The sequence below is a fragment of the Xiphophorus couchianus genome, chromosome 5, assembly GCF_001444195.1.
Source record: "Xiphophorus couchianus chromosome 5, X_couchianus-1.0, whole genome shotgun sequence".
Classification (NCBI taxonomy): domain Eukaryota; kingdom Metazoa; phylum Chordata; class Actinopteri; order Cyprinodontiformes; family Poeciliidae; genus Xiphophorus; species Xiphophorus couchianus.
In genome coordinates this window covers 35,417,558-35,444,749 of record NC_040232.1, presented here as the reverse complement: position 1 = coordinate 35,444,749, position 27,192 = coordinate 35,417,558, and the positions used below count along the sequence as shown (strand labels likewise).

At 39.1% G+C, this 27,192-nt stretch overlaps 1 protein-coding gene across 2 annotated transcripts in view; it reads right to left on the bottom strand.

Moving 5' to 3' along the window:
• LOC114145100 (voltage-dependent T-type calcium channel subunit alpha-1I-like) overlaps positions 1-27,192 on the bottom strand; it is a 194,018-nt gene that overhangs the window by 67,114 nt on the left and 99,712 nt on the right. For both annotated transcript variants that reach the window (XM_028018492.1, XM_028018493.1), the window contains 10 exons: positions 26,075-26,234; positions 18,943-19,285; positions 17,947-18,039; positions 12,107-12,446; positions 11,616-12,022; positions 7,045-7,196; positions 5,495-5,680; positions 4,104-4,221; positions 3,166-3,321; positions 454-541 (listed from right to left, as the gene is read on the bottom strand). In XM_028018492.1, coding sequence (XP_027874293.1) covers positions 454-541; positions 3,166-3,321; positions 4,104-4,221; positions 5,495-5,680; positions 7,045-7,196; positions 11,616-12,022; positions 12,107-12,446; positions 17,947-18,039; positions 18,943-19,285; positions 26,075-26,234 — 2,043 coding nt within the window. The remainder of the gene's footprint in view (positions 1-453; positions 542-3,165; positions 3,322-4,103; positions 4,222-5,494; positions 5,681-7,044; positions 7,197-11,615; positions 12,023-12,106; positions 12,447-17,946; positions 18,040-18,942; positions 19,286-26,074; positions 26,235-27,192) is intronic.

Sequence of the window (27,192 nt, the reverse complement as noted above, 5' to 3'; positions counted from 1 at the left end):
TTTATTTTACATTATATTTAGAATTTATGATCGCAATTGCAAAGGTTTGTTGCTGTTACTTTTTTTTTTTTTTTTTACATGTTTTGACCAAGATTGTGAAGCTATTAGTGTATTCAAGTGTGCTGTACTGGTGCAGAGTTAAGAAATAAATGTGTTATTCAGTACATTTGTGTCTGTGTTTAACAAAAAAAAAAAAAAACATTTTAAGTCAAGTTCAGCTCTGTTTTTCTGTATCAGATCAGTATAAGCCGATAATAAACCTCAGATATCGGTATAGGAGTTGAAAAAAAAATTGTGAAACATCTTGAAATATATCAAAATCCATCCACTTTATTTGATTTTGTCGTAGATGTTTTTATTTTTTGGCTTGAAGCTGAGATTACTGATCCAAAGGAACAAAATATCTGCAGCAGAAACGAACCGGCGCTTGAGTTGCGAGGCGAGTGAACTCACCAGACAGCTTAATGGAGTCTCGTTTCTCACTCTCATCATAGTTGGAGGACGAGCGGTCGTCGTCGGAGCAGGAGCGATTCGCATCGCCCTGCAGGCGGAGAAACAAACCAGGAGCGTGAAGCATTAGGCTCACAGGGCGCTCTTCAACGACACCAACGCATGCCGCATCTTTTCTTTTAAAAAATGTCCTTTTGAAAAGTTCTTGTTTCACATTTTAGTGTTTTAAAAGCACAAAAAAAACATACACATTTTTTATGTTTCCAAATGTCATCTCTATTGAAATAATTGCAGATTTACCATAAAAGCAGAAAAATCCCTGCGGGACAAGGGCGATGAATCTAAGAGGCTCAATATGAAGTTCTTTCTGGAGATCCAATCAGTAAATGCTTAAAACCATTACACACCATTCAAGAGACCCTCACAGGTTTGTTTAGGACCTACAGGGATTTTTCTACAGCTGTTACGACAGTAAATTGGCTCAATAGTCCCTGGGGTGCGTATGTGTGTGTGTGTGAAGCGGATGAAGGCGATGAAGGTGAGAGAGTCTGAGGGGGAGCGGTGGGTGGGAAGAAAAGGAGAGGAACATCCTAGAAGACTGACGGCTGCCGTTGATGTGTGTCAGCACGTTCACAGCCTTATACAGTGGATCCGGTAATTCACTGATCAACGTTTAAAAAGCTGACTGAGTTATTAAACTAATCTTTCTGAATTACATCATTTTTGACATTAGCTTGACAGTTAATGGCAGCATCGTTTACCAAGTGAGAGGGATGGTTCAGAAATGCTAAAGCGCCAAAATAATGTCTGAACATCTACTAACCAAGTTGACTAAAACTAATGACATAAAAACTGACGGGGAGAAAACATTTTTGTTTACTGGAATAATTAACAGAGAGAAATTATAACTAAGTGGAAGTAAATTGTGCGTTTACAAAACTAACTAAAACCTACAGAAATATTAGACATGGGGTTATTATGCCATCACTGTTAAATTACTTGAAAATTGTCTCAAAACAACAATATATTGTTAATCACTATAACTTCTGGGACAAATTGTTACAATGACACTAAATTGAACATGTATGCAAAGATGTTTTTTTTCTGTAATTGGTCAAATGAATTTTCTGAAGAATGATATTTTTGGTTTTCATAAGACGCATGCTTTGATCATCAAAATTAATAGAAACTACACTGTGTGTAATTAGTCTACATATGGCATGAATTAAATGTTTAAGTGAATTACCGACATGAATTGTTCAAGTTTTCATGTTCTGATTAATTAAGATGCACCTGAATTTGCAAAATACAGGTCATATTAAAATCATGTTATTTAGTGTGTTGATTTCCCTTTTTAATTTTATTTATACATTAATTATGCCAGAGGCTGCTGTGTGTTATCAGTTTATACTTTTGTAATTGAATACTGGATATACTACACATCTTAGTGGCACCCAGAAAAATAACACATTGTCCACATAGTTTTCATTTTTGCACCAAAGCAGAAAAAACCTGCAGATTAAAAAAGTGCTGAGCTGTATTTTAGATGCAGCCGTGATAATGTAAACGCATTAGTAGTTGATGTAAGACGTACGCAGCCCGTTTGGACAGCTGCATCGATTGCCTTTGAATTGGATCTGCCTCGTCAAATGTGGCGTCATGTACATCACAAATGCTGAGCTTAATTTAGCTCTAAATGCCAAAGGTCACAGTGTAAACGCCATCGGCTCGCGCAGACAGACGGACGTCAGCTTCCAACTGGAGAGGAGAGCATGCTGAGGATGCAAGGATGAAACATGGACAAACAATACAAGTTTGTAGTTTTTGCTCCGCAGTAAATTGCTTTGGGATGTCACATTTTATAAAGAATTATATCTTTAGCTACATATTTATTCATTCATGTTGTTTTGTACATGTATTGCAAGATGGGCAAAAAGACTTGCAGTGTGTTACACGATCGCAAAACAGAGATTATAACAAAAACAGTTGAAACAAGCAAAAATGAACAACTCCAGAAGTTTTTTATGCATGTTATTAGTTGTTAGTACGGTTGTGTCTGGTTTCTTTTTTTTCATCATTTTTCATTTCTTATGGTTATTTTTTGTCTTGAAAATATTAAACGAATAATATTATAAGCTCAGTCCAGAAAACCTAACCTACAAATCATTCTAGTGTCTACATTTCTAGACACAAGTTTGGAAATGTGAGGAATGTCTTAATTTTTTCAATTATTTATTTGGACTCTTCTGCTTTGGGTGGAATAAAATACAATATTTGAATACATTTATTTTATGTGGTAAAATGTTTAACTTGCCCTGGACTTTCTCCCTAATCTACACAATAATATTTGGCAAGTTTCAGAGAAAACCACGCATTTTCTTTTTCTTTTACTGTTATAAAGAAACTTCTGACATATTTCTGGTTCAATGTTTATTTTGACCACATTTGAAGTTGGGCACAACTGGCTCGCTTTTTGTTAGGCAACATTATTCGTTCCCACTTTCGGTCTATGTTCATATTCATTGTCCTGCTGTTGTTGTGTCCACGTTTTACACATCTAGCTGCTTATTTGGTGAATTTGGAGGTATTAATATTTCCCCCTAATTTGTGCGGTGCACCAGTCAGTGACCCTGAGAATACAAAATACAGTTCAAATAAATAAAAGCCCCAAAATAATATTTTGTGGTTTTTTCCCCCTTTATGATCAGGACTTACCTCTGCCTGAAACCCTTCGACCAAAATGGCCACCAGCAGATTGAAGAGGACGTAGTTTCCAAAGGTCATGAGCGCCACGAAGTAAAGAGCGGCGAGCGGTGAGGTGGCTGCCATGCCGTTGTACAACACGGCGTTCCAATCCTCCTGGGTCAGAATCTCGGAGAAAAGCAAAGGAAACCAAAAAGAAACTTAGCGGAAGCTTTGCACACACACTTCAGCACAAGTTGGTTGTTGTTTACCATCACTAAGATGGATATTAATCAGCACAATAACACCCACCGGCGGCGCCCAACCCAGGCATGAAACTGTTGAACTCTAGATCTCCTTCAATGACAGGCTGCTGCATCCTTGGTGCACAAAGCAGCGTTACAGCAGATCCTTCCTCCCAGCAGCTGTCACACTCCCAACAAACTCAAGTGTTTTCATCCCTTCTGTTATTTTGGTTATTTTCACAGTTTTACTCATTTTTAAATAACATTTCTGCTGCTATTGCACATGTTTGTTCTGCATTGTTTTTAATTCTCATGTGCTGCAAACATTCTGTTTTGTCTTTTTTATTGCACAAATACAAGTGCACATTAGGTACACATAAAAATTTTTTTAAAAGTTATTCTACTCAACTGCACATTCCTTGGATCACTATTTTTGATAGCTGCAGAGTATTTTATGTTATAATCTTGTCCATAAATTACAGAAAATGATTCTCATTTTTATTTTTTACATAGTTTCAAGACTTCTTGATCTTTGTGTAAACCTACCTTGATCCTGCTGCTACACCTGAATTTCCCCACTGTGGGAAGATAAAAGATAAGTCTATTCTATTCTACCAATAATTAAAGCTAAACGTACTTCCACAAAAATGTGTAGATTGTTACCAAAAAACACATTGGCTCCATTTTTCTAATACTTTAGATCTGAAACTTCGACATGTCGACTACCTGGAAAACGGTGACGATAGCCCAGAGCAGGGAGTCAAAGTTCTTCCTGTCTGGGACTGTATCCCCAGTTTCTGTCTTCAGACTGAATTTACAGCCGAAGATGTGCATCCCGAGGATACTGCAACACAAAAAGAGCCACACAGGCAAAGAAAACACATCGGCTAAAGAATATAATCGCAATCTTCTTTATTTACAGTATGCAGAGCATGTCATTTTCTCATTTTTTTTATACAAATTGTTGTTTTTGTCTTTGTTTACATTGATTAGAAGGTTGAATCCAAAAACATGGATAGCTTTAATTCCTAAAAAGCGACTTTTTTTTTTTTTCAAGTAAACTCACTGAGTGGTTAAAAAGAATCATGTGGATGGCTTAATGTGCAAAACTATTTAAACTCTGCTTTTTATTGTATCACAAATATTTGAAAATGCAAGCATTCACATGGTAATCATGACCAGACAGCACCACCATCACAGAAATATTTTTTATTAATATACAATATGTTACACTTTGTGGACTCCTAAATATAGTAGATATATGGGTTAGCTTTAGATTTTATTTTTTCACCGATCATTTAAAGCAAATTGCCCATTGGAGGATAACAAAGTTCATCTGTTGAAAGAAAATTGACTTGAGTTGAATGATTCAAGCCCAGAGCCAGACGATGATTATTACTTTTTACCCCGCAGTACTTAAACATTATCTTATGAATTCCAACAAGTTCATAAATATATATATGAATGGAGTTTTACAACATCCCTCTAAATCAGTAAGGCTCTGTGTCTGGAGTTAGACCTTCAATTGTATTTATTTGGTATTTCGAACCTTAGGTTAATTACTGCTGAACAGTTTTGGGATTCCATAAACTTTAATGGAAATTTCAAGATAAAAAGAACTCATAAAAAGACATAAAATGTACTTTAAATCCCTAACAGAGCAGACAAGAACCAGGAAAGATATACGGATATAAAGATGTAGATTCTATTACCTTGAAATATTTATAACCAAGAACATACATTTCTTGACTAAAACACATGTCTAAGGAAAAGGAAAAAACAAAAAATATATATATAATTCTGCTTTTCTTATTAATTATGTCAGCTTTGGTCCTCCATATTCTGATGCCTGTGATTTAATTATTAATCAAGTCAATACAACTACAACAAGAAATATGAGCAAAAAACAGTTACAATATAACTGACAGTGCATGCATAGGTGGGCATATTAGTGTTTTGTAACACAACGACAAGTATTGCATATGTAATTCAAAGTCTTCTGAAACAGAAGATATTTTTATGAGGATGTGTTTCAAGTTTGTGACGCTAAAACCTCAAAAAAAAAAAAAAAGAAAAAAGAAAAAGAATCCGCTCTGTGTTGCAGAGCATTGCCTTACCTAAAGATGAAGATAAAGAGCATGAGCAGCATGCAGAAGGTGGCCACGTTGTCCATGGTCTTCATGAGGACAACCAGCTGTCTCCTGAGAGCCGGCATAAACCTGACCAGCTTCAGCACGCGCAGCAGCCGGAACGTCCTGAGCACCGACAGGCCGCCGTCTGACTGGCCGACAATCTCACAAACGCTGCGGCGTCAGAGAAACAAAACGCAGGATCACATTTCAATTTAAATCAGAGAGTTTGTTTTAAGTCCTCTTAACAGTCACCCTCAAAACGCTTACATGTAGGACAATGTGTCCATGAGGACACTGGTGGCACCATGGCATCTAAGGGGTTAATTAGAAAAAAACTCATGTATTCTCCAAAGTGTATTTGATTTATTTTCCTCCAGTATTCATTATATTTTTATATGTTTCAAACACTGGATGTGTTACGTAACTTGGACTTATGGTGTTTTTGCATCTTTGGATATTCTTTACGTTGACTGAGAGTTTTTCTCTCAGACTGAACCAACCAGCCATCAAAGGGTCCAGTAAGCACATCAAAATACTCTTTCCCCTGAACCGCTGAGTACTGAACGGAGGCACTTCCATAGAGTGGCTTTTTCCTCAATGGCCGAGGACATTCAGGAAGATGAAGACAGGGAAGAAAAAGAAAACGGGCTGAGAAGCATGGGATTAGAAGACAGACGCAGAAACGTTCAATCAACCTGCATCTTTCTGTGATGGGTTGCACATTTGATCTTTTTTCAGTTTTACATGCTTTGATGTGTATTTCATCTGAGGTGTCTAATGGGGATCACAGACAAAGACTTCTAACCATATGAACTAGGGGGGGGAAGGGGGGGAACAAAAACGCACAAGTAGATCAAAGCCACAGCCATTCACAGAAAGCTCCAGGCACACACAGCAACAGACAAAACATGTTCCTGTTGCTGCCTGACACGCTGGCATCGCGATCCGTACAGGTGGTGCATTTGTACCGGGCAGCGCGTGTTTGACACTTTGACAAAACTGGGGTGATTTAATAGAAACCACCTCTACTGAGTAACCAGAACAGAGAGGCAGAAAGACAGAAACAAAGACAGACAGAGAGAAAAAACAATGGAAAAAAGGCAGAAATAAAGACAGAAAGAACAAAATACAAGGACAGAGAGAAAGAGAAAAAAGAAAGAAAGAGGGAAGAAAGAAAAATTAACGAAGACAGAAAGATGAAACAAAAGACAAAGACAGAAGGAAAGGACAGACTGACATAATGACAGAAAGAAAGACTGAAAGATAAAGAAAAAAGAAGGAATGAAAAAATGAAAGACAGAAGAGAGAAAAGAAAAAAATGAAGACAGAAATAGAGTCAAAGACAGAAAGTTGGAAACAGAATGAGGGTAAGACACATGATTTAACTGCACTTGTTCCTGCTTGTAACGCATTAAATTTGAATTAAACTCACATTGTGAGCATAATGCACCAAGTTATGACACGTCTGCCCTTTAAGAACCTCGGCCTGTCGTTGACGAACGTAAGTGTGAGGTCTAAGGTTATTCTGCTTGTACCTTATGATGACGATGATGCCATCAAACACGTTGTAGGGGTTCCTCAAGTAGTTGAAGGAGCCGAAAGCAGTGAGCTTCAGGATCATCTCCATGGAGAACATGCTGGTGAAAACGATGTTGCAGATCTCCAGCACGTTGGTGAGCTGCTCCGGCTGACCGCCAGAGGACGCAAGATCAGAAATTCGAAAAGAAAAAAAATGAATAAATAAAAACAGAGAGAGGAGAATTAAAACTAAAGAAAGACAAAAGTAGAGAAAGTAGCAGGGAAGTGTCTTGCAGCAAGTTGCAACAAATGAAACTGTAATCAAATATGTTAAATGAAGCTCTTGCAGTTGTAGGAATGTTAGACTAAATATATGTGAGACTATTTTTCATAATTCATTCTTTTATATCATCAGCAGTTTGGTTACAGCTGGCATAAACTTTTAAGCTCTTTATTGTGTCAAACTCACCATATTTTGCCCTTACTGTACAGTATTTTATTCTTTATTCTGTTTTTATAGCAGCTCCAGGTGCCACTACTGTGGGCTGAAAAAAAAAAAGAAGAAAAACAAAAGAGCAGCAGGACCCAGGACCCTCTTGCTGCAAGGCCACAGTGCTACCAACTGCGCCACCGTTTATGTTTATTTAATGTATTTATATAGTGCCCATTCACAACTTATGTCATCTCGGGGCAAAAAAAAGAAAAGGACATTCAGTCCGTTTATACAGCCAGGTCACGATCAGTTTCTCACTTAAATTGGCAAAAACAATAAAACGTTTTCCATCCAAGGAAACAGAGCAGATTGCTTAAAGTCACTCACACTCAGCAATCACTCCTCCTGCATGAGCGCGTAGCGACGGTGGACAGTCGATTATTTTGAGTCGCCAACACTGCAGCAAAACCTCAAACTGAGGACGTGTAATTGAATTTAATTCAGTTTGGTTTGGAGACCGCTCCGACAGCAGGAAGTGGACTGCAGTGCAAAGCATTCTGGGTGTGTTTAGCGCTAGCAAGAGAAATGGCTCCTGGTCCTATACCAAAGACAAAAGGGAAATTCTAGAACCCTTGAAATCTGGTACTTGGTACAGCGCCGCCACAGGTGGGGGGGGGGGTACAGGTTTTTCAAAAGATTTGGTTTGTTTGACAAAACAATTTAACAAATGTTGTGATTTTCGATATCAATCGAACCAAATCTACCGGACCATCAGGTGTGAAAACAAAGCTTGGATTCCACAAATGGTATTTAGTGTGTTTGTTATATTTCTTGATGCAATTCCCAAAATACGTTTAAGGTTGGCTGAGCAGATTTAACTGTAATCATGTTTATGTTTCTTTAAGCTTTATTAATGCTGTTGCTACAATGCATGTTACTACAACATGTAGTCACAGTCACAGTTCCCCCAGAGAACTTGCTATGCCTGGTGGTGGGGCGCTAAGGCAGTCGTTCATCCAGCGGCCCGTTGTGTTTTTGAGTTAAAATTTTTTAAAATTTTGTTTAAATTTGATAGTATGACTTGATAACTATGTGTTATCGAAAGATTGGAAGATTAATACCTCAACACCAACTATAAAGTCTTAAAAATCACTGTCTTTGCTTCTGTTACTTCTACTGCTACCGTCTTCACTCTGTCTCTTTTCTTACTCTACTTCAGCTCACTGTGGAGCGTCTGTTGTTGCAGATATCAGATCTACAGTAGATTAATGTAATTCTTGCAGATTTGGCAGCGTTTTCCTTCAGGTTTTTCACTCTTTTTTTTTTGCAATACCTTCCTGCACTACCTTTTCTGCTTTGGCATTCCATTCGTCATCAACCATCTTAGTGTCTTTGCATAGCAGTTGAGATGAAATCTGCTTGGATCCAACAGTTGGCAGCAGAAGAAGAACGTAAGGAAAAAGATAATTCCTAAAGCAACCCTAACTGCAAAGCCTGGGCTCATAAGTGTAATTCCTCAGCTTTTTTTTTTTTTTTCTCACAAGTTTTAGCAAGATCTAGCAGTGATTGTTTCTCAGTGGTTATACTGAACTGTGCACATGCTTGAAAAAAAAAAAACCCGGAAAAGCTGCCAGACTATTCCTTTGCCAATCGAGCTCCGCAAAAACTGACAGGGGGGGGAAAAAAGGGGGAAATACACAAAACCCTCCGAAGTGATAAACAGCATACAATCATTCCCTTACACCCGATAACAACCTATTATCTCAAGTTATTGCACCTTGAATGTATTCGAACTGAGGGACAAACCAGCATACTTGGAGAAACCCAAGAATACACAAAAAAAACAAGCTCTGAATCAGAAGCTGTTAAAGCCTGGATTTAAACTCGGCAACTTGTTGCTGTTGGGCAACCGCTCTAAGCACTTCCACCTCGGCGTCTCATAAATAATAAAGTGCAACCAGAAATACCTCGTCTAATGGTATACGTGCTGTAAATTATGCAACCTTTCTTCCCCAACCGGCTGTGGCCTTAGCCACAGGACTTTGAAGAACCACGTGTGTTTTCCCCCCCCCCAGAACAGAACAGGTGAGAACGAGATCACAGTCACAACAGACAGCGTCTGTGATTCTGGTGTTTAACCATGTCGCGAAGGAACACTCCAGTTTCCTTACCAGGCAGCTAGACAGGCAAACCCAGCTTTGTATTTCCTCCCCATTAACACAGCAAAGTCTCTCTGTCACTTCCCTTCTGTCTCGCTATTTTTAGCAGCAGCTAGGATGAGAGATGACCTACCACTGCGGCGGTGGCAGGCATGAGTGGGCGATGGTATAGCGAGACAGAGAGAGAGAGAGAGCGAAATATTGATAGAAATACAAAGAGTTCAAAAAAGTTGAGCGACAGCAAAACATAGAAACCAGAGGGGGAAGAAAAAGCTAGAAAACATGCCACTGCATTGCTTTTATTACTGTGGGGCTTGGCGAACATAAACATTTCTATTATTTCTTTTTATTAAGCTTGGTAAAATCAAGTCCTTTAGGTTTTGGAAATAATCAGTAAGTCACATTCTACATTTCGCCTGGATCCCTACAAATTTACTTCCTTCTCAAAACTTCTACAAACATTACCCCAGGCTGACATAGTGACAACACGCCAGTTTATTCCCATATTCTCTTCTTAACCCTGTGTTACAGTAGGAGTTGGAAGGTTTTCTTCTCTGTACTCCAGAGAGTACAGAGAAAAGTTGGAGAAATTTTAATTGGCATTGGAAAATGTTTTCTAAATCCACACTTAAAACATTTGTTTTCTATTCTAAGTAGCAAAAGTGTGCAGGTAAAAAAAAACAAAAAACTTTGCAACAGGAAATAGTTTATTTGAACATTTCCAGCAGGAAATGCTCTTGTAATAACACAGCTGGCTTGGAAGTGAGTCAGAAGTGAGATAATATGTTTCAGCTTAACTTCAATATAAGGTTCAATGTGAAGTTTGTTACTATATTTTTAATAATAAATTATAGTAGTGAGAAAAAATTATTAATATAACCTGATTTCATCATCCCAATATTCAGTCATATCACTTTGATTTATCCTGATAATATAACACAGCTAATATAACTTTAGCTTGGTTTTTACTTTTTGATGAATATGGGAAGAAAACTTAAAACATTTCAGATACAATTACACACACACACCCATACATGTGTATATATATGTCTATCTACATATATATATATATATATATTTTTTTTTTTTGAAAAATAAATTTATTTTGGAATAAACCAAATGTGGAACAAGCGAATGTCTCGATTTCAATGTATTTTGTTGTTTTATATCCCTTGAGATTATAAGTTGTTTTTAAAATGAATTTGAATAAAATTGTAATTAGTTTCTGATCATAATTTTAAGGCTCAAAAAGTAGGACCAAGATTTTTTCTCTCTAAATTAAACCAAACTTTCACATTCTGCTATTGCAATGTATGCGAATAAAACTTCTGAAATTCTGTTGTTGCTTTTACTCTGCCAACGGAAGATAATTTTAGGCTTTGGGAACCTTGCAACATTCCCTGAGGATAGCTCAATTTGGAAGTCAATCCAAAAAAAAGAAATGCTAAAAATGTAAATAGTTCATCACAATTCCTTGCACTAAGTTCATTTATCAGCTTTGGAGGGGACCTGTATTCAACGAGACGAGTGCGAGAGACGAGATCATTTTGCAAATGATCAAGAAAAAATGTGCAGCATCACAGAAAATGATGTAGTAGCTATTCCGGGCCGATGGGCGGCGCTGTAACGAGGCAACGACACAAATAACACAGAACGGCGCCATATTTGTTATATGTCAGAGTCAGCCACATGCAGAAGAGACGGAGCTTCGACTCCATCATTTAAAAAATGATGCCGTCTTGCCACATGATAACATTAAACCGCCATTTTGTATCCACTCTGGAACTTGGTTTCAAAAATGATTTTTTCTGGTCTCCCGAGATGCTGAATCTGTAAGGATGCACAGTCTAAGTGACACCAAACTTTACAGACACACCTGGACATGAACTTAAGATGTCAAATCCTTGGAGTATTAACAACTATAATAAAGTTCCAAGGAAAAACAGATGGTCAAATATGCTAACTAAGGTGTGTTATCAATTAATGCTTGTATTACCTGCTCATGATGCTCAATCCCCATGCTGATGGTGTTGATAAGGATGGCCATCATGATGCCTCGGTTAAAGTATTTGCTCTCTACGATTCTCCACAGCTTCTTCCTCGTGTCCTGCCAAAGTTCTTTGCATTGTTTCTTTGGACTGCATCCTATACGGTTCTCGGCACTTTTCGGGGGTTTTTTGTCCTCGTCTTTGGTTCCTTGTTTTTGTTTATCCTCATTGTCGTTTTTGTCCACGGCTTCCTCCTCTGTTTCATCGCCAGCAACACAGACAGCTCCCACTCCGTCTTTAAGTTCCAGTGCTGCAGCACACTGAGGACAACCGTCTACCTTCGAGGCAGCGGTCAGGGCTACAGGCTCAGCTGACGAGGCGTGGACTTGTTTATGACGATGAGGGCACGGATGACCTGGGAACAGAAAACATTTGGAGGTCAGTATATATCGTGTGCATTATAACTACTGCTGTCTTTATCATGTTCACAGCCACCTACCAGGCCTGGACACAAGTCTCCTCTCAAGTTCTCGCCTTCCATTGGCCTTCTTCTCCCTCTCATCCCCTACTCGTCTTCCTCGCCCAACGCCCCGAAACCCACGGGGTTTACCTCGCACACTGTTAAAAAAGGCAACAGTTTGCCTCCTGGCCTTGCGAAGGCAGTGGCAGACCAGCTGGAAGAGCTCTTCGTAGCAATCTCCCGGCTCGCTGGCCAATGTCGAAGAGGACGAGCACCGAGCTCGCTGCTCCTGCATGAGCTGGTGCTCCCGCTGCTTGGTCTCTGAAAACTGGGTTGCGATGACCACAAGGCACAGGTTGATCATGAAGAAGGAACCGACCTGAGAGGGTGATAGGTGTGCAGAAAGTTTGGTTGAACAAATAAGTTTCCAAAGAGAGGCCAAAGACCAAACGAGGAGAAGCAGCATTCAGCCTCTATGCACCACAAATCTGGAGCAAACTTCTAGAAAACTACAAAACTGCGGTAACACTGAGTTCCTCTAAATCTAGACTAAAAACCCACCTGTTTAGGTGCTTTGAAGCACAATCAATTAAGAAATTAACGATGGCACTTGTCTAAATGTAATGTGTCGATTGTTGTTTCTATGTTGCATTACTTTGGTTTTTGTGTTTTTATGAAGTAAAGCACTTTGAAATGCTTTACTGGAATGTGCTATACAAATAAAATTTGACTGATTGACTGAGTGAAGCAAGTGACAGCTAGCAAAGGCACCAAGATCAGAAATCAAATCTGATTGGCTGGTTCGAGGACCAATAGCCTCGGTTTCTTTATCATCTGGATCAAGCTTAAGGAAAAGCGCAAAAATGATTCTTGGGCTTTACAACCTCATCAAAACTAACTTTCACACATTAAGGCTCCAATTTATAAATATATATATAAAAAAAAGACTATTGGAATTTATTTAATTGACCTATTCGTCCGGGAAAAAAAAGACTATCATTTTTAGAGCTGTATACACCGAACTTAAAACATATAGTTTTTTACCGTAGAAAGAGCGCAGGAGGATAAAAAAATAACATCAATGTCATCCCAACCTGCAGGGGTCATTTTGAAAACCAATGCGAGAAGAAATGCATCAAGCCAGGGAAACAATATACATCTCTGAAGGTAGTGATCAATAACCCTGATCAGCCGATTCTGTTCTCTCCCGTTGCTGCGTCAATACGTGCAGGTGAGAGCAGACATATGAGCGTGTCTATATAGGGTGCTGTGAAAAGTGCTCCATGGGTAAAGCTCCTCTTCATCGATTCAAAGTATTGAGTTTTCATCAGAGTCGCTGCTTTTTCAGATGATTTTACAAGACTTGTGGTCAGAAAGCGCGATAATGGATCCCAGAACCCATTCAGCACATTCACTTCCCCCTTGAAATATTTATACTCACACTCTCTTGGTACACTGACAGGACAGACATAGATTTGTCTTACTATAGTCAGCTCTTACAAAATAAACAAATCAAAGCTAGCACAGCATAGCTGCTACACAAAGCTGCTACCGTGAATGTCACAAGTCAGCAGCTAACCGACTTCCGCTACGGCGGAGAGGCAAATAACGGTATGTAGATATTAGAAAGTTGTTCCAGTTGAATATAAGGGGACAAGCAAAGAGGAGAAACGCTCAGCAGAACCCTGAAGAGGACGTTTTCTCTTGGTGTGAAAAAAAAGACTGTACTAACAGGCTCGCCCACCATGATAGCTTAGAGGCTACCAAAGCTAGCATAATCACCAAGATAAAGGAGGTGCGTTGAAATGTCAAAAGAGAAGTTAGCAAAGCTTTTATACTGATTAAGAAAGAACTTTACACTCCAGAAAAGAGATAAGTCAACAGCTAAACTTTCAAATTCACTATAATGAACTTCAGGTGTTAACTCCAGAAGACAAAGTTCTGAAAAAGAGTCAAAAAAGTTCAACATAGTATTAGTTGAGGAATGTGCAGACATATAAAACCAGGTGTTTGAAACTTTTCTTACTTCATGCATTTTTATTTCTGACAAATCCGTCAATTTTTCAGCTGATTTAGACATTACATTAGTGTAAAAGATTTATCATGGCTACAATTGTTTTTACAACAAAACATTTAAATGTGGTTGTAGAGACTTCTGAGAGACACTTTATGCATGATGTGCAAACTGATGCAAACAATAAAATCCTAAATTTGCCGTTAAACCGAGCCGACAAGCATGATTAGTCTTCTATGTTGGTTTAATGGCATGTGCTTAGAGATTTCTGTCACTGATTAACACTGTCAAACTGTTGAGATGCGTTCAACTGTTTGAGTCACAGTCGCATGTCAGAGCAGAAGGCTTTATCAGACAGACTTTGAAACCAAATAATGTTGAGGATGTTGTTTGAGGATGCTTAATCTCAATTAAACAGTCAAGCTGTTTTCCAAATAATGCTCCGACTCTGCTGGGTTTCTTGTTCAAACTCTCGATGATGATAATCACTCTGAGGAATTTATCAGCTTTATCCGACTCGTTTCATCTGTCTCTCCATCTGATGCTATCTCTTGTCATCTAGTTCCCCTCAAGCCGTATCTCCTGTCATCTTCTCCGTATCCCACGCCATCTCTGAGTTTGATTTACCTCATTTTAGCTGCATCAGAACGAAACCACCAAACCATTTAAACCAGTCTCCCTCTCTCTCTCTCTCTATACTTCCTTTTCTCTCCATACGTTCAGTCCGCTGTTGCTCGCTGGCTTAGTACTCTGTGTTGGAAAGTCTGTTGGACATTACTACAAGCCTCTCCGTCTGTCCGCCGGTTTGACGATGGCAAGCGGGAGAAATGTCAAATTGGAATATAGAAAGTGAAAGAGAAATAAATATATTTTTGGTTTTAATGTACAAATTACAATAACAAAACAACTTGACTACCTGTGGAAAACCAGGGGTGGTAAAGATGTTGAAAATGCCCCATAGTAAAAACAAAAAAGTATTTTATTGCTGAAGCACAATTGTATGCTTGGATTTTTTGTGTGTGTGTCTTTTAATTCAGAATGTCCATGTTGACAAATTCTGCACAATGTTGTCAATCCTTTGGCCACTAAAATAGTAAAATAACAAATAACATCTGACAAACGTCACAATAACAGGTGAAAATCGCACGTCTGCGGAAAAATTTGTGAATGACGACTGAATTTGCGTCAACAGTTGCAACTTCGTGGAGGGACTGCCTAATGTGGCTTTTTCATTAACGTTTAAGTGTGGTGAATTTACGTTTTTGAGTTAAACGATGCAGATTGGAAACAAAGTTAACTCCAGATTTTTAATGGTGGCGCTCAATGTTTAGATTGGTTGCTGGTCTCAGTTAGTCTGCAGCCACAAAAGCAGTTCCTTCCTCTGCTCCGCCTCAGGTTTGGTGCTACGTAAGAACCACTTTATTCATTCCGGAGTCAGAAGAAGTAGTGAAACCAATGGGAATTGGTGCAAAGTAAGCACTGGCACCAGTTTAACAGTGGAGCTGGTTTGCTGGAAGAGGGGCCTGTGAGAGGTGGCGAGGTAAAAGTGGGTCCTGCTCCAGCCCAGTGGGCCTTGGCTGATCAGATGTGTTGAATGTTGCAATATTGCTCAGTCTGGGATTCAAATTATGCCAGGCTTTTGATGTTTTATGCTGTATGGCACACACTGTATATGTACCTGCCTTAATGTAGCATTACACTGGCTTAATTTGAAGGGTTTGGCATGTATCTTATTGTATGACACGCTTGTTACCCCGATCCTGTGATCAGGGTGTCTGCCCTGCGCATGTGAGCCATAAGAGGACACGCTGAGAGACTCACTCTAATTAAGGACATTCCACTTGACATCAAAGACAGCGCTCGCATCGCCTCGCTTGCTCGCCCTCCAATCCTCTCCTGGATTTCATGCCGACACTCCGGTCCGTCACCATCACCTCCCAGTTTTTCCTGTTCACATCTGTCAGTCATTCCCGTTTTATCCCCGTTCATCACAGGCTCTCTTAAGCCCACTCTGTATCTTACGATTCTCCCTTGCGTATTCCATGCTGCATATCTGGCCATTCTTCCCCCTATCTAAATTTTTTCACAGACATTTCATCATCTTTCTTTTAATTTCCACAAATCCTCACTCCTGCCTTTGGTTATTACTCTTCTCTCCTTCCTCCTGTCTTCATCCTTTGGTAAACGACGCATCCACATCAAAAGGCGGCCATTATTTCACAAATCGGCAGTAGGAAGCCAATGTCGGCGGTTTGATGTGTTGGATAGTGTCCAACAGCAAATCAGAGGCAGACCGTGAGAATTTTGTCTTCGTGCCTCGGGATGTGTGTGTGTGTGTGTGTGAGAAAATAACTTTGAATGTTTTATTGTTTGTGACAATATGTGTCTGAGAATAGATTGTAGACATACTGTAGCAGCATTTCCAATGACCATATAGTTGCGCAATTTGGAATTGTGAAAATAAATTTGCTTAATGGAAATATCCATCCATCCATCCATTTTCTGTTCACCCTTGTCCCTAATGGGGTCGGGAGGGTTGCTGGTGCCTAACTCCAGCTACGTTCCAGGCGAGAGGCGGGGTACACCCCGGACAGGTCGCCAGTCTGTCGCAGGTTAATGGAAATATGCCAATTCTTTTTGATGAAATGTCTTGGCACTAGAATGAGGTGGTTTTTTTCTTTAACCGTATCAAAACTGGTTTATTTTGCAAAACTGCAATGGAAACGCTTTTGTCAAATCACATGAGTCACACTGTCAACAACCGGAGCTAACCAATGAAGAAGTCGACAGGAAATAGTTGGATGTTTTTGACTTGTCGGGTGAACAAATGTACTCATGCGCGATTTTAATTGAGCTTCTTAATTTAAACGAAACACTATTATTTTGTTTTTCAACATTAGCAAAATATCAGCAAAGTTTTTGCACACATTTGTAATGGAATCGCATCCAGTTACATGAGTGACGACTGCTTACACAGTCGACTGAGAACGCAGAGATGAAAAGAAGGCAGCAGAAGAGAGATATAAGGCTGTCAGAAGACAAAAAATAGTGTAAGGGGAACGGCGTATGGCAAAGATGGACTTGGGGAGAGAGAAAGAGAAAGCAGAGACGGAGGGGAATGTGTTGCGGGTGTGAAAGTGCAGGGAGCAGAGATTGACACATTCAAGGAGATAGAGTGATACTAGGAGAAATGACACATTAACGAATGAAGAGAGTATCGGCGGGGAAAGGGAAGAGCGCGAAAAAGCTTGTGTCTGCCTCAGAAGGCGAGGCAATTAAAAGTCTAATAAAAAAGACAAGACAGCCCCTGGGTAGCAGAGTAGCTGGAGCTAGCAGTCACGCCGCATTATGATAACACTTCCACACACACTTCTAAGTACACGCCGACAAGCTAAAATAGAAATATAGCGAGGAAGCCACGCATCGACGCTCACACACAAAAGCGTACTGTGGCACACATAGAGAAGCTAAAGGACTGGAATTAAAAAGTGTTTTATGGGAACAAAAGGGAGGATTCTTTAGGGATTTGTGTAGCAGCTCTCAGCAGGGGTGTGTGTGTGTAGGGATTTGTGAGAGTGCACGTCTAGCTATGCGTACAGGTAAGACACAGAGGACAGAAACAATACATGTCTACTGACAAATTGAACTCAACCAACCTTACATGATTATAAACTCACAATTCATAATTCACGTCATATTTGTCCAGATTAGTAATGTAACCAAATGTCTCATGAAAACTACTGAACTGTACATGTGTTGTTTTTTTTTAACCTATTCAGATTCACCACATTTACATTAAGCATTTAGTCAGTCAGTGTAATGTGTTCAACATTTTTGATTTAAACAAAAGTAAGTCAAGACTTACTATTATTAAGAGGATGAAGTAGATAAAGTTGTAGAAAGAGTGAGCATCCATTACATAGTACATGATCTCCACCCAGCCCTCCAGAGTGATCACCTAAAGTAAAGAAGACACAATAAATTCAGGGCCACAGAGTTTTCATTCAGTAAAAGGTTCAATCAAGGATTTGAGCTTTTTGGCGATATGCTTGTTTATTTTTCCAGACAAGCTAAAGTTAACAGTCAGTTAGTTTTGCTAGCATAAGTTTGAAATCAGGTAAAACATCAGGTGTGGCTCTGAGTAACAAAACCTGTTCCAAATTATGTATATTAAACTATGAATCAAATCTATCTATCTGGACAGCCATTGAAGCAAATCCAGTTGAAACATCATATTACAGCCAAAATGGCATATATGTCCCATTAACCAACGATTGATTAGAAGCATAGGGATAAACCCAACCGTGGTCGAGTTTATGTCTAGTTACACCGAATTTTGATAATTTGAGTACTATATGCCTAAATCTATCTCCGCTGTATGTACAATATTTAAATTATTATTAAACTTATCTGCAAAAGAGGCAAAAAGAAAGCAGCATATTGAACACTGCAAATAACACTCAATAGTGAATGCCAATTCAAAACATTTCAGGCTGCACAACTTAATTGGAATAAACTATGTTTTCTAACAGTCTGGTCTGCATTCATAACATGAAGTTGCTTTTCTGTGGACGCTTAAGGTAAATGCTGCTGGCACAGATTTTATCCTGACCCTCTTGTTTTCTGTTGCTGGTGATTCACAGGCAGTTTTGTGCAAAGCTCTTAATCCATGAAGCCACTTGAAGTGCTTGAATTGGCTCGTCAAATCCTTGAGCCCACTTCAATATTCAAACCAGAACAATGCCTTGTCATGAACTTTGGGAAGGGCAGGACGTAATCCATTAGGCTAAACACGATTTCAAACCAAAGCCATAGAAAACAAAACAAAACAATTAAAACTCTGATGGAACTTTTCACCCACCTGAAAGATGACAATCCAGGCATAGGCAATGTTATCAAAATTGATGGCACCTTTGTGTGGGTTGCTGCTTCCAGTATGACATCTGGTGTAGTACTGGTTCCAGTTGACGCACAGGCCAGCTACACTGACGCTGTTATTGGTCAAAGGTTCAGGACTCAGTCCAATGGACTGACGGTAGACAACGTCCTCTTTGTCCAAACAACAGGCCCGGCCTCCTTCACGGCGGGCTGGGACATCTGAGCAGGACATGATGCCGTTGTCGACGGGTAACGAGCAGATGAAGGGCCGCTCGTCATCTTCATCGGCCATGTAGTAAGGTCGGGGGAGACCGATACCCGTAGTCCTGGGAGTGTTGAAAGGACGTTATGTTATAAACGTGAACAGATATTGTTGGCGGACCAATTAAAAAGCCAAAATCATGCATTGGGTTAAATCAGGTCAACCAAAAACAAATGTATGCGCAGTCTGTAAATAGAAGGTCTTCACACCCGATAGTCTGGTAGACAAAAAATTGCAACATTTGTTCCATTATTACTTGGTGTGGAAACCAAACCCACTGAAAACCCTGTTTACCAAACTATTTAGATCTTCCAGATAGCAGTTGTGTGGTTGAATATTATTTTAACATTCAAATCATAGATTAACAAGCTGACAATTCATGATCTTAGTGTGACCCAAAGCAATAAAGATGTTTAAATACATTAGAGCAGCTTTCTAGTCAAGCTGGAGCAGTATAGTGAGGTTAAGCTTCCGAAAGCTCCAGAAATAATATATGTTGCTGTCAGGAATAGGAGATTGGAGAGACTGCTGTATCTGGAACGTCCTGGCAGAGCGAGTTAAGTGCCCCTCTTTCACAATGCTAATGTAGCTCATGCAACACTGACTGAGTAGATTGCACTATTTTGCTGCAAATATCCACCATTGTACTGATTTTAATGAATTATTAGACTAGGACTCGGTCTCCGTCCAAAGAAAAAAAAAGCCCAAAACATAATTGAGTCATCATTAAAAATAAACAAGTGTGAGATTCAAAGAGCAATAACAAATCATGCTAATACAATTCTCTGTGCTATTTTTCTAGATTTAGACAGTGACTTATTAAAAAAAAAAAAGTGTAATTTAAACTGAAAGTTTTGTTGCTCCAGGCACAACTAAATAAAAACCTTCATGTGGAGACGGGGGTTCATGTTTTGTACGCTGAGTGTCGTATAATTATTGTGGCTATTACTGTTTTTTAAAAGGTTTGAAATCACCTTTTGTTTAAGGTTCTGTTGGGTCCAATTTTGATGTTCAGATTAGATAGTCCACAGATTCGTAGAAACAGAGAGATAAGGGTGCGGACAAAACTAGGGGAAAAATGCTTTTATATACCATGAAGGGGACACTCAGCCTTGGGTATTGTTTATGCTTTCTAAGCAAGCAAAACTGCATGTCCTTCATGGTCATCTCACGCAGCTCTGCCGTTTGAGACTGGAACATAGAGCAGTATTTTCTCTGAGATGGAGATGAGTGGATGAAAGGATGGGGAGACACAGAGGGACTTCATTATACGTGTAATGGTAAAATTGAACAAAATGAGATCAGACGGGGACAGGCAGAAAGACGGCACTATACAGAAACACGCACACTTCAAACTCGGCGCCATCAGCACCGTCTGTCCCCACGGTTGACCATTTTATGTAGTTTCTCGGTGTGCCAACCCTTGCATGTTGTACTTTACACTTTTGCTTGCAGTCAAATTGACTGATTTCACACAGATCAGCCTCACACAGAGCTGTCTGACCAACTGCTCAACCCAAGGAATCACTAATTTCACCAATTTTTTTCTGGTTTCTTTCCCTCTAATCTGCAAATCACAGTAAGAGCTTAAATATGCCTGTTAAGTTTTATAGTTGAGTCTATTTCCTGAGAATGAAACGAAGTGATTCATATCTTTTTTTTTTTCCACTGAAACTAAGAGGCTGCCTCCTCAAAACCAGCCAAACACCATAATCCTACCTGCAACGGCTTTTACACTTGACACAATGCATCCAGGGAAATGCTGTTGTCCTGGCAACTACAAAACTCAAACACTTCCATCGAACGAAGCATGATTCTTCAGTACAGAGAACACACGTCTACCGCCACAGAGTCCGAGTGCAGTGTGCTTTACAACGCTGCATTCACTACTTTACATTATAGTCACTGAAATAGGGCTTGGTTGAAAACCCATTTTATGAAAGTCTGTTCTATATTTACAATTTTTGAGCCGATTCTGAAGGACTCATGAAGTTTGGAGGTCTGAAGCGACTGATTTGGCCTCAGCATTTGCTGAACCGGCCGTTTGTTTTTATGTGGCCTACCTATTTATGTCCAAGTTGCCGTCATTCCCAGTTGCTTCCACTTTTTGTATAATTTCTGTCTGCTTTGAGATCCTGGCATTGTACTGAATCTGCTTTACTCAACGGTAAAATGGTAAATGGCTTTGCACTTGTATGACACCCTATCAAGTCCAGAGGACTCCAAAGTGCTTCACAGTTTTTAAGACTTAAAAATATGTTGACACTTTTGGTTTCACCTACCTTCTTTATTCCAATTTATCTTTTTACCATCATAGTCAACTGTTAGAAGTCAGAGTTAGTCAAAAATGCATTTAAAGCTTTAATGTATTATTTTTTTAGGCAACGAAACAGGATATCAGAAAGAAAATGATAGAATTATGAGCTAACTGAACTTCATTTACAGATTTAAAGTCACGAATACTAGAAACAATGAAAAAAGATACATTTTTATATTATTTGTCTTCACATTAGGATAAAACAAAGGCAGGACATAAAGAACAGCAGAACAATCTGTGATCTGAGTTTCTGTCTCAAGGGCAGAGCAGAAAAAAAATACTGATAGATGCAGACAGTTGGCAATTATAGCTGACCTAGCGTGTGAGCTGTTTCAACAGAAGAACTGTGGCGCTACGTCGCTTTTCACTCAGTCAGTCTCTCTTAAGCATTCAGCGTCTCCTTTATGAACCCTGATGGACTATCTTACAAAAGAAAACACTTTTCAAATGCAACCGAGCAACAAAACAGCATTTTCTCAAAGGATGATTTGACGAAAAGGTTTGGCTTGATTTTTGGTGTTGGGCTCTTCTGTTTTCTGCCAAAGCAAAGTGATTTTACAAGTTTGTACTAAAGTCTTTTGATTTGTAATGGAGATCCTGTACAGTAAATCAAAACGGAGATACTAGGGGTGTGGAGTGATTCAATCCAATTCAATTCAAAAATACTTTACTGATCCCAAGGAACATTAATGTTGTAACTTATATTAGATTCTTCAAAGAGTTCTTGTGGCCGAAGAAAGGAAGGATTGAATAAAACACGCACACAAAAAAAGGAAAAAGTGAAAACTCAATGTGTCAAGCTGCTCCCCTATTTTCAAAAGTATAGGTCTAAACCTACAGTATGTTTCTGATTTCTCTCTTTTTTTGACCCACAGAAATATAATTACTGTCCGCAGTCCACCAAATTTAGGAAGTGCTAACACATTTTTTTTATTACCAATAAAAAAATAAGTATTAGAATTAATTGCTAGATTTTATTCCCACCCTCAGCTCTACCTCCATTTGACTCGACTTACATAAAAGTTTCTTTTCTGTCCGTTTGCAAAAGCGGAGTGAAAATTTTAATCCTTTCATTCCTGCCTTCTCATAGAAACAATATTCTGGTAATTTTTTTATTTTTTGGGGGGTTATTTAAATGTAACTAGCTGTAACCTGTTTACATTATTAATCAGTACATAACCTACACTGAAGACATAAATAAATAAATAAAAACTCCACCTCTGTCACAAAAGAAGTCTGTTAGACATCCAGCAGGTTCATACCACCTACCTTTTGTTGGAGGGTTGAGGACTGTATTCTCTTTATTTGATGGCATTTTAATGGATCCTATGTATGATCCATGTGACATAGATGTTACATAACTTAAGTCTACCGCAAATCTTATCAAATATTCTCATAAAAATGAGGAAAAACACTTATTTCTTCCTCCCATCCAGCGGCCGGATCCCCCTTATCCTTGCAGGATTGTTTGTCTCCAGCGGTCATTGTTAGAGAGGTGGGGAGCACAGCTGACCCTATATTGGGTTTTCTAACCTTCTCATAGCTAAAAAAAATTTATTTTTTCAAATCTTACTATTCTTAGGCAACTACTTAGCACTTTCATTTCACGGATCTCCACAGTGAAGCTCTCGTTTCTATGGCAATTTACATATGCGCTCACATTCATGCGTGCGTTAAGAAAGCATCGGCTTTCCAGCCGCGGGTCTGTCCAGAAATGATTTCCTGTGGGCCACCTGCGACTTCTGCCGCTTGTGTTTTTGCCTTCGTTGCCGACCACAGGCTCTGGCAGCGGCGAGAAGCCACCAGAAATAAATGAGGTAACCCACCCACCCACCTTCTCTACTTTACTTTTCCGCCACTGCTGTGTGTGACTAAGCCCACATGCAGTAGCAGCAGCCCGTCTCATTATTACACCGACTACTGGAGATGTGTCTCTGTGTATGAAGATGATTAACTTCACCGGATGACAGACCTTTTATCGTTTTGTACCTGAGGAAATGACTGATACCTGAGCAAAGATTTAAAGTTGCATTTTTTTTTCTTGTCCTTCAGCAATTAGGAAAAGAAAAAAAAAACATGAAACGTTCAACAAGACAAAAATAATTTACTTTCTTTGGACGACATTACCACAATTAACTCGCCATCGGTTCAGTGTAGGGGTAGGACATCCCATAATTGTGTTCCCTTTAAAAGTCTCCATTTCGTTTATGAGATGGTTGCCATGGTGATGAGCTACCCCAAAGCTTCTTATCAGATCATTATTTTCTCACTGGGCTTGGCAGTGCTAACACCTGTCAAACCCATTCCTCCATGCCGCTAAAGCAGGCTAATCAAGCGCTTGGCTGAGAGTTCGGTCTCCCCAGGCAGTCACAGCTTTACTCTTAACGGACCGGTTGGAAAAACAAACAACACCTGTTAAATATCCCGGCTTCGAACTTTGATTTGCTCCTGATGCTGCTGGGGAACATTAAAATGATTGTTTTAACTTCTGACTGGTGGATGGATAAACACTACAATTAGAGTTCATCCTTTATTTATTTATTTTTAATCACATTTAAAAGTCATAAGCACAAATAAGCACCTGCTTCTTATTTATGTGAACGAATAATAAATAAAACCCGAGATACAGTTATGACTTGGGATCACCAACAAGACTTTATATAAACTAGCAAAGTAGGTATCTATTTTTCTTTTAAAAACACTATTAGTTATTCCCTCATCAAAAACAGACCTGGAGTGTTGCTTTGATTCTTTCATGCATGTTTGAGAAATCCTTTAATCTCCCATGGCAACCATCCAGCTGTGCAAAACGCCTGCTTGGATCTAGCTCCATACTACTGTTTCCAAGCTCCCATTCTTCTGCCTCATGTAGCAGCCCCCCGTCGCCCAAATTACCAATTCCGCTCCTTCAGACTAGCCAGCAGCAATTAGCAAACACCTGGTGGAGCTGAACATCTGCTGAGCTCATTATAAAAGCTACTTCTGATAAAAATGTTGGTAAAGGGTTCATAGAGGAGCCATGTTGTGATGACTTTCTGAAGGTGGAGTTTCAGAACGAGTAGGAGTTTCTTAAAGAGACAGAGGCCCAATTTCAAGGAGTTATACTACAAAGTCAAATTTCTTTTAAGTCATATTTGATATATAGCATTATTACAACAACTGAAGCTAACATAGTCACTTGATTGTGCTGTAAAATGGCACTTTAGTGAAATGCACTTCACTTTACAAACATGCACACAAGAAATACAGAAAAAAATAAACTAAAATATCTGTAGTCTTTTTCTCTATACTTCCCCATGCTGTGAAAACAACTGTAAACTTTCACTCTCTTTTCCCTGAGTTTTCTGAGGAATCTTAGTTTAGTTGACATTCATTCCATCTTCAAACAAACTGTGTGCTGTTTACTGAGCATAGTTTTCTCTAAAGAATTACAGTTTGATTCTGGCACTTTAAAAGGCCCATATTTAGTTTTAATACAAGCGCTACACAGCAGCGCTTTGGCTCGAGGAAGTCCCTTAATCTACAGACATTATGTCAAAGAGAGATTAAAAAAAATAATTTATTTTTGATGTTTCTGACAGAAATTTAGATGGAATTAGTTTTTAATCAGTGCATGTAGTGTATTACAGTAAAGGTGAAGTAAATTGAAAATGGTTGCACATTTCATGTTCTCAAAACAGCCAATCGCAGACAGATAGGTTTAAAATATTTCAGATTAGCAATCAGTTGACAGAATGCGACTGGTTATAGATTAAATAATTTTGGTTATCTTTAGCAGCAAACTGCTTTTTTAAATGTTCATTTTCAAATTCATTAACAACAAGTACTCCCCTTCATATTAAATTGTGGTAAAAGAGAGGAATTAAACTCAGAATCTTTTTGCCATGAGGAAAAATCGGTAAAAACTGCAGCATTACACCTTCAGTGCTTAAAATCATTTTTCTATTGATCCAAACATGATTAAAATTACCTTTAAGTTTCACCTATGGCTTGGTGCACTGGACTAATAATGAATTATCATCTGATACCGTAAGGAGTAGTTTCACATGATGTAAAAGAAAAGAAAGACAACAAAAAAACCACATGCACGTTTCAACTTTTAATGAAGTGCCAAACTCGATTCCGAGATAATGATATTTGCTTTGCGCACATTTTGCCGTGCACAACGAGGTTAGCCTCATTATGTTAGGACTCGGGAGACTGAGAGCCGGAGGGGCTCTTCATCTCTTTTCTTTTTTCTGCTTGTGATAACAGTAAATTGAGTAGATGATGTAATTATTCTTCTCACCGGTTCAGATCAGGTGATGAGAGGAGAGCTGGGAGACACTGGCACTGCAAACGTCACTCACATGTAGAGCTGCAATGTATTTTCTAATTCATGCAAGCTTTTTCCTTTTTTTTTTATTTTTTTTTTTTGTGTACAAAATAAAATTAGGGCATGTTGTTACAGTCACGTTTCCATGGAGACAGAAGTGCACTAGGGGTTTCTTACACCAGTTTTCACAGGTTAACACACAAAACCAGACTTGGACTCACAGTGTGAAGTTCTCCTCTGGGTAGCAGCGGTTCCTGAGCAGCCCCGCCCACAGCTGCACCCCGATGATGCCGAAGATGAAGAAGACGAAGAAGCAGAGGAGGAGCACGTTACCCAGCATGGGCAGCGTGTCGAGCAGCAGGTTCACCAGGATACGCATGCCTGCAGTGGCACACAGACGAGTGAAAGCAGTGTGAACATGCTAAGTGCAGTATTTAAAAGCAGGCAGCTTGGCCTTTATACAGATATGCGGTGAGTACACTAACACGTAGCACAGTATACATCTGTAAAAAGTATCCCACAGGGTTTTATCAGTCTGGCGGGGCCACAGGGCTGAGAATTGTTTAATTCAGATGATTACATTTTTTTTTTTTTTTGTTTCCCGTTCATACGACTTTACAGTTGATGTTTAGGTATCACAAATAATGTCTTCCAATAAGACATAATCACCTAGTCATATTTTCCCATTTCCAGTCAAATTTAAAAATTTTTAACTTGAAAACATGGTGGGCCGCTGGATGACTGCCATAGCACTTCTACCACCAGATTTAGCAAGTTTTCCTGCGAGAAACCCTGAAGTATTATAGCCATTTATTGCCCAAATTTTTTTTTTCCAAGTAGGGTACTCTATCAGTTGATCGGATTGTGTACGAACATTTAATCAATGGTGGACAGTAACAGTGAATTTTCTTGAGTACTGCACCATTTTTTGGGTATCTCTACTTGAGTATTTCTTTTTGGGGGAACGTAAGACTTTCTCTCCACTACATTTCAAAGACAAATATTGGATCGCTCCTTAAGTGTCGTGAGCTGAGCTCCCACTTTCATTCAAACAGAACTCAGCAATGGAGACGGTTGAAGAAACCAGCGCCGCCGTGGCCAGATGTTAGCGCCATGTTTGATGTTTGTAAGCTTCCATGTCAAATATGGCGTTACTTATAGTTACCAGTGTTGCTGTTGGGAGAAAAAAAAGTCTCTCCTGTTGTTGTTTTTTTTTTTTTTTGCTTTTATTGTGTGTTAGGAATTTTAATGATTAGAATAATAACATTAGCTGACATTTTTTAATTGTGTTTTTTTGCTTAAGTTTTCACACATGGTGTAGACTTTTTGTAGCAGAGTT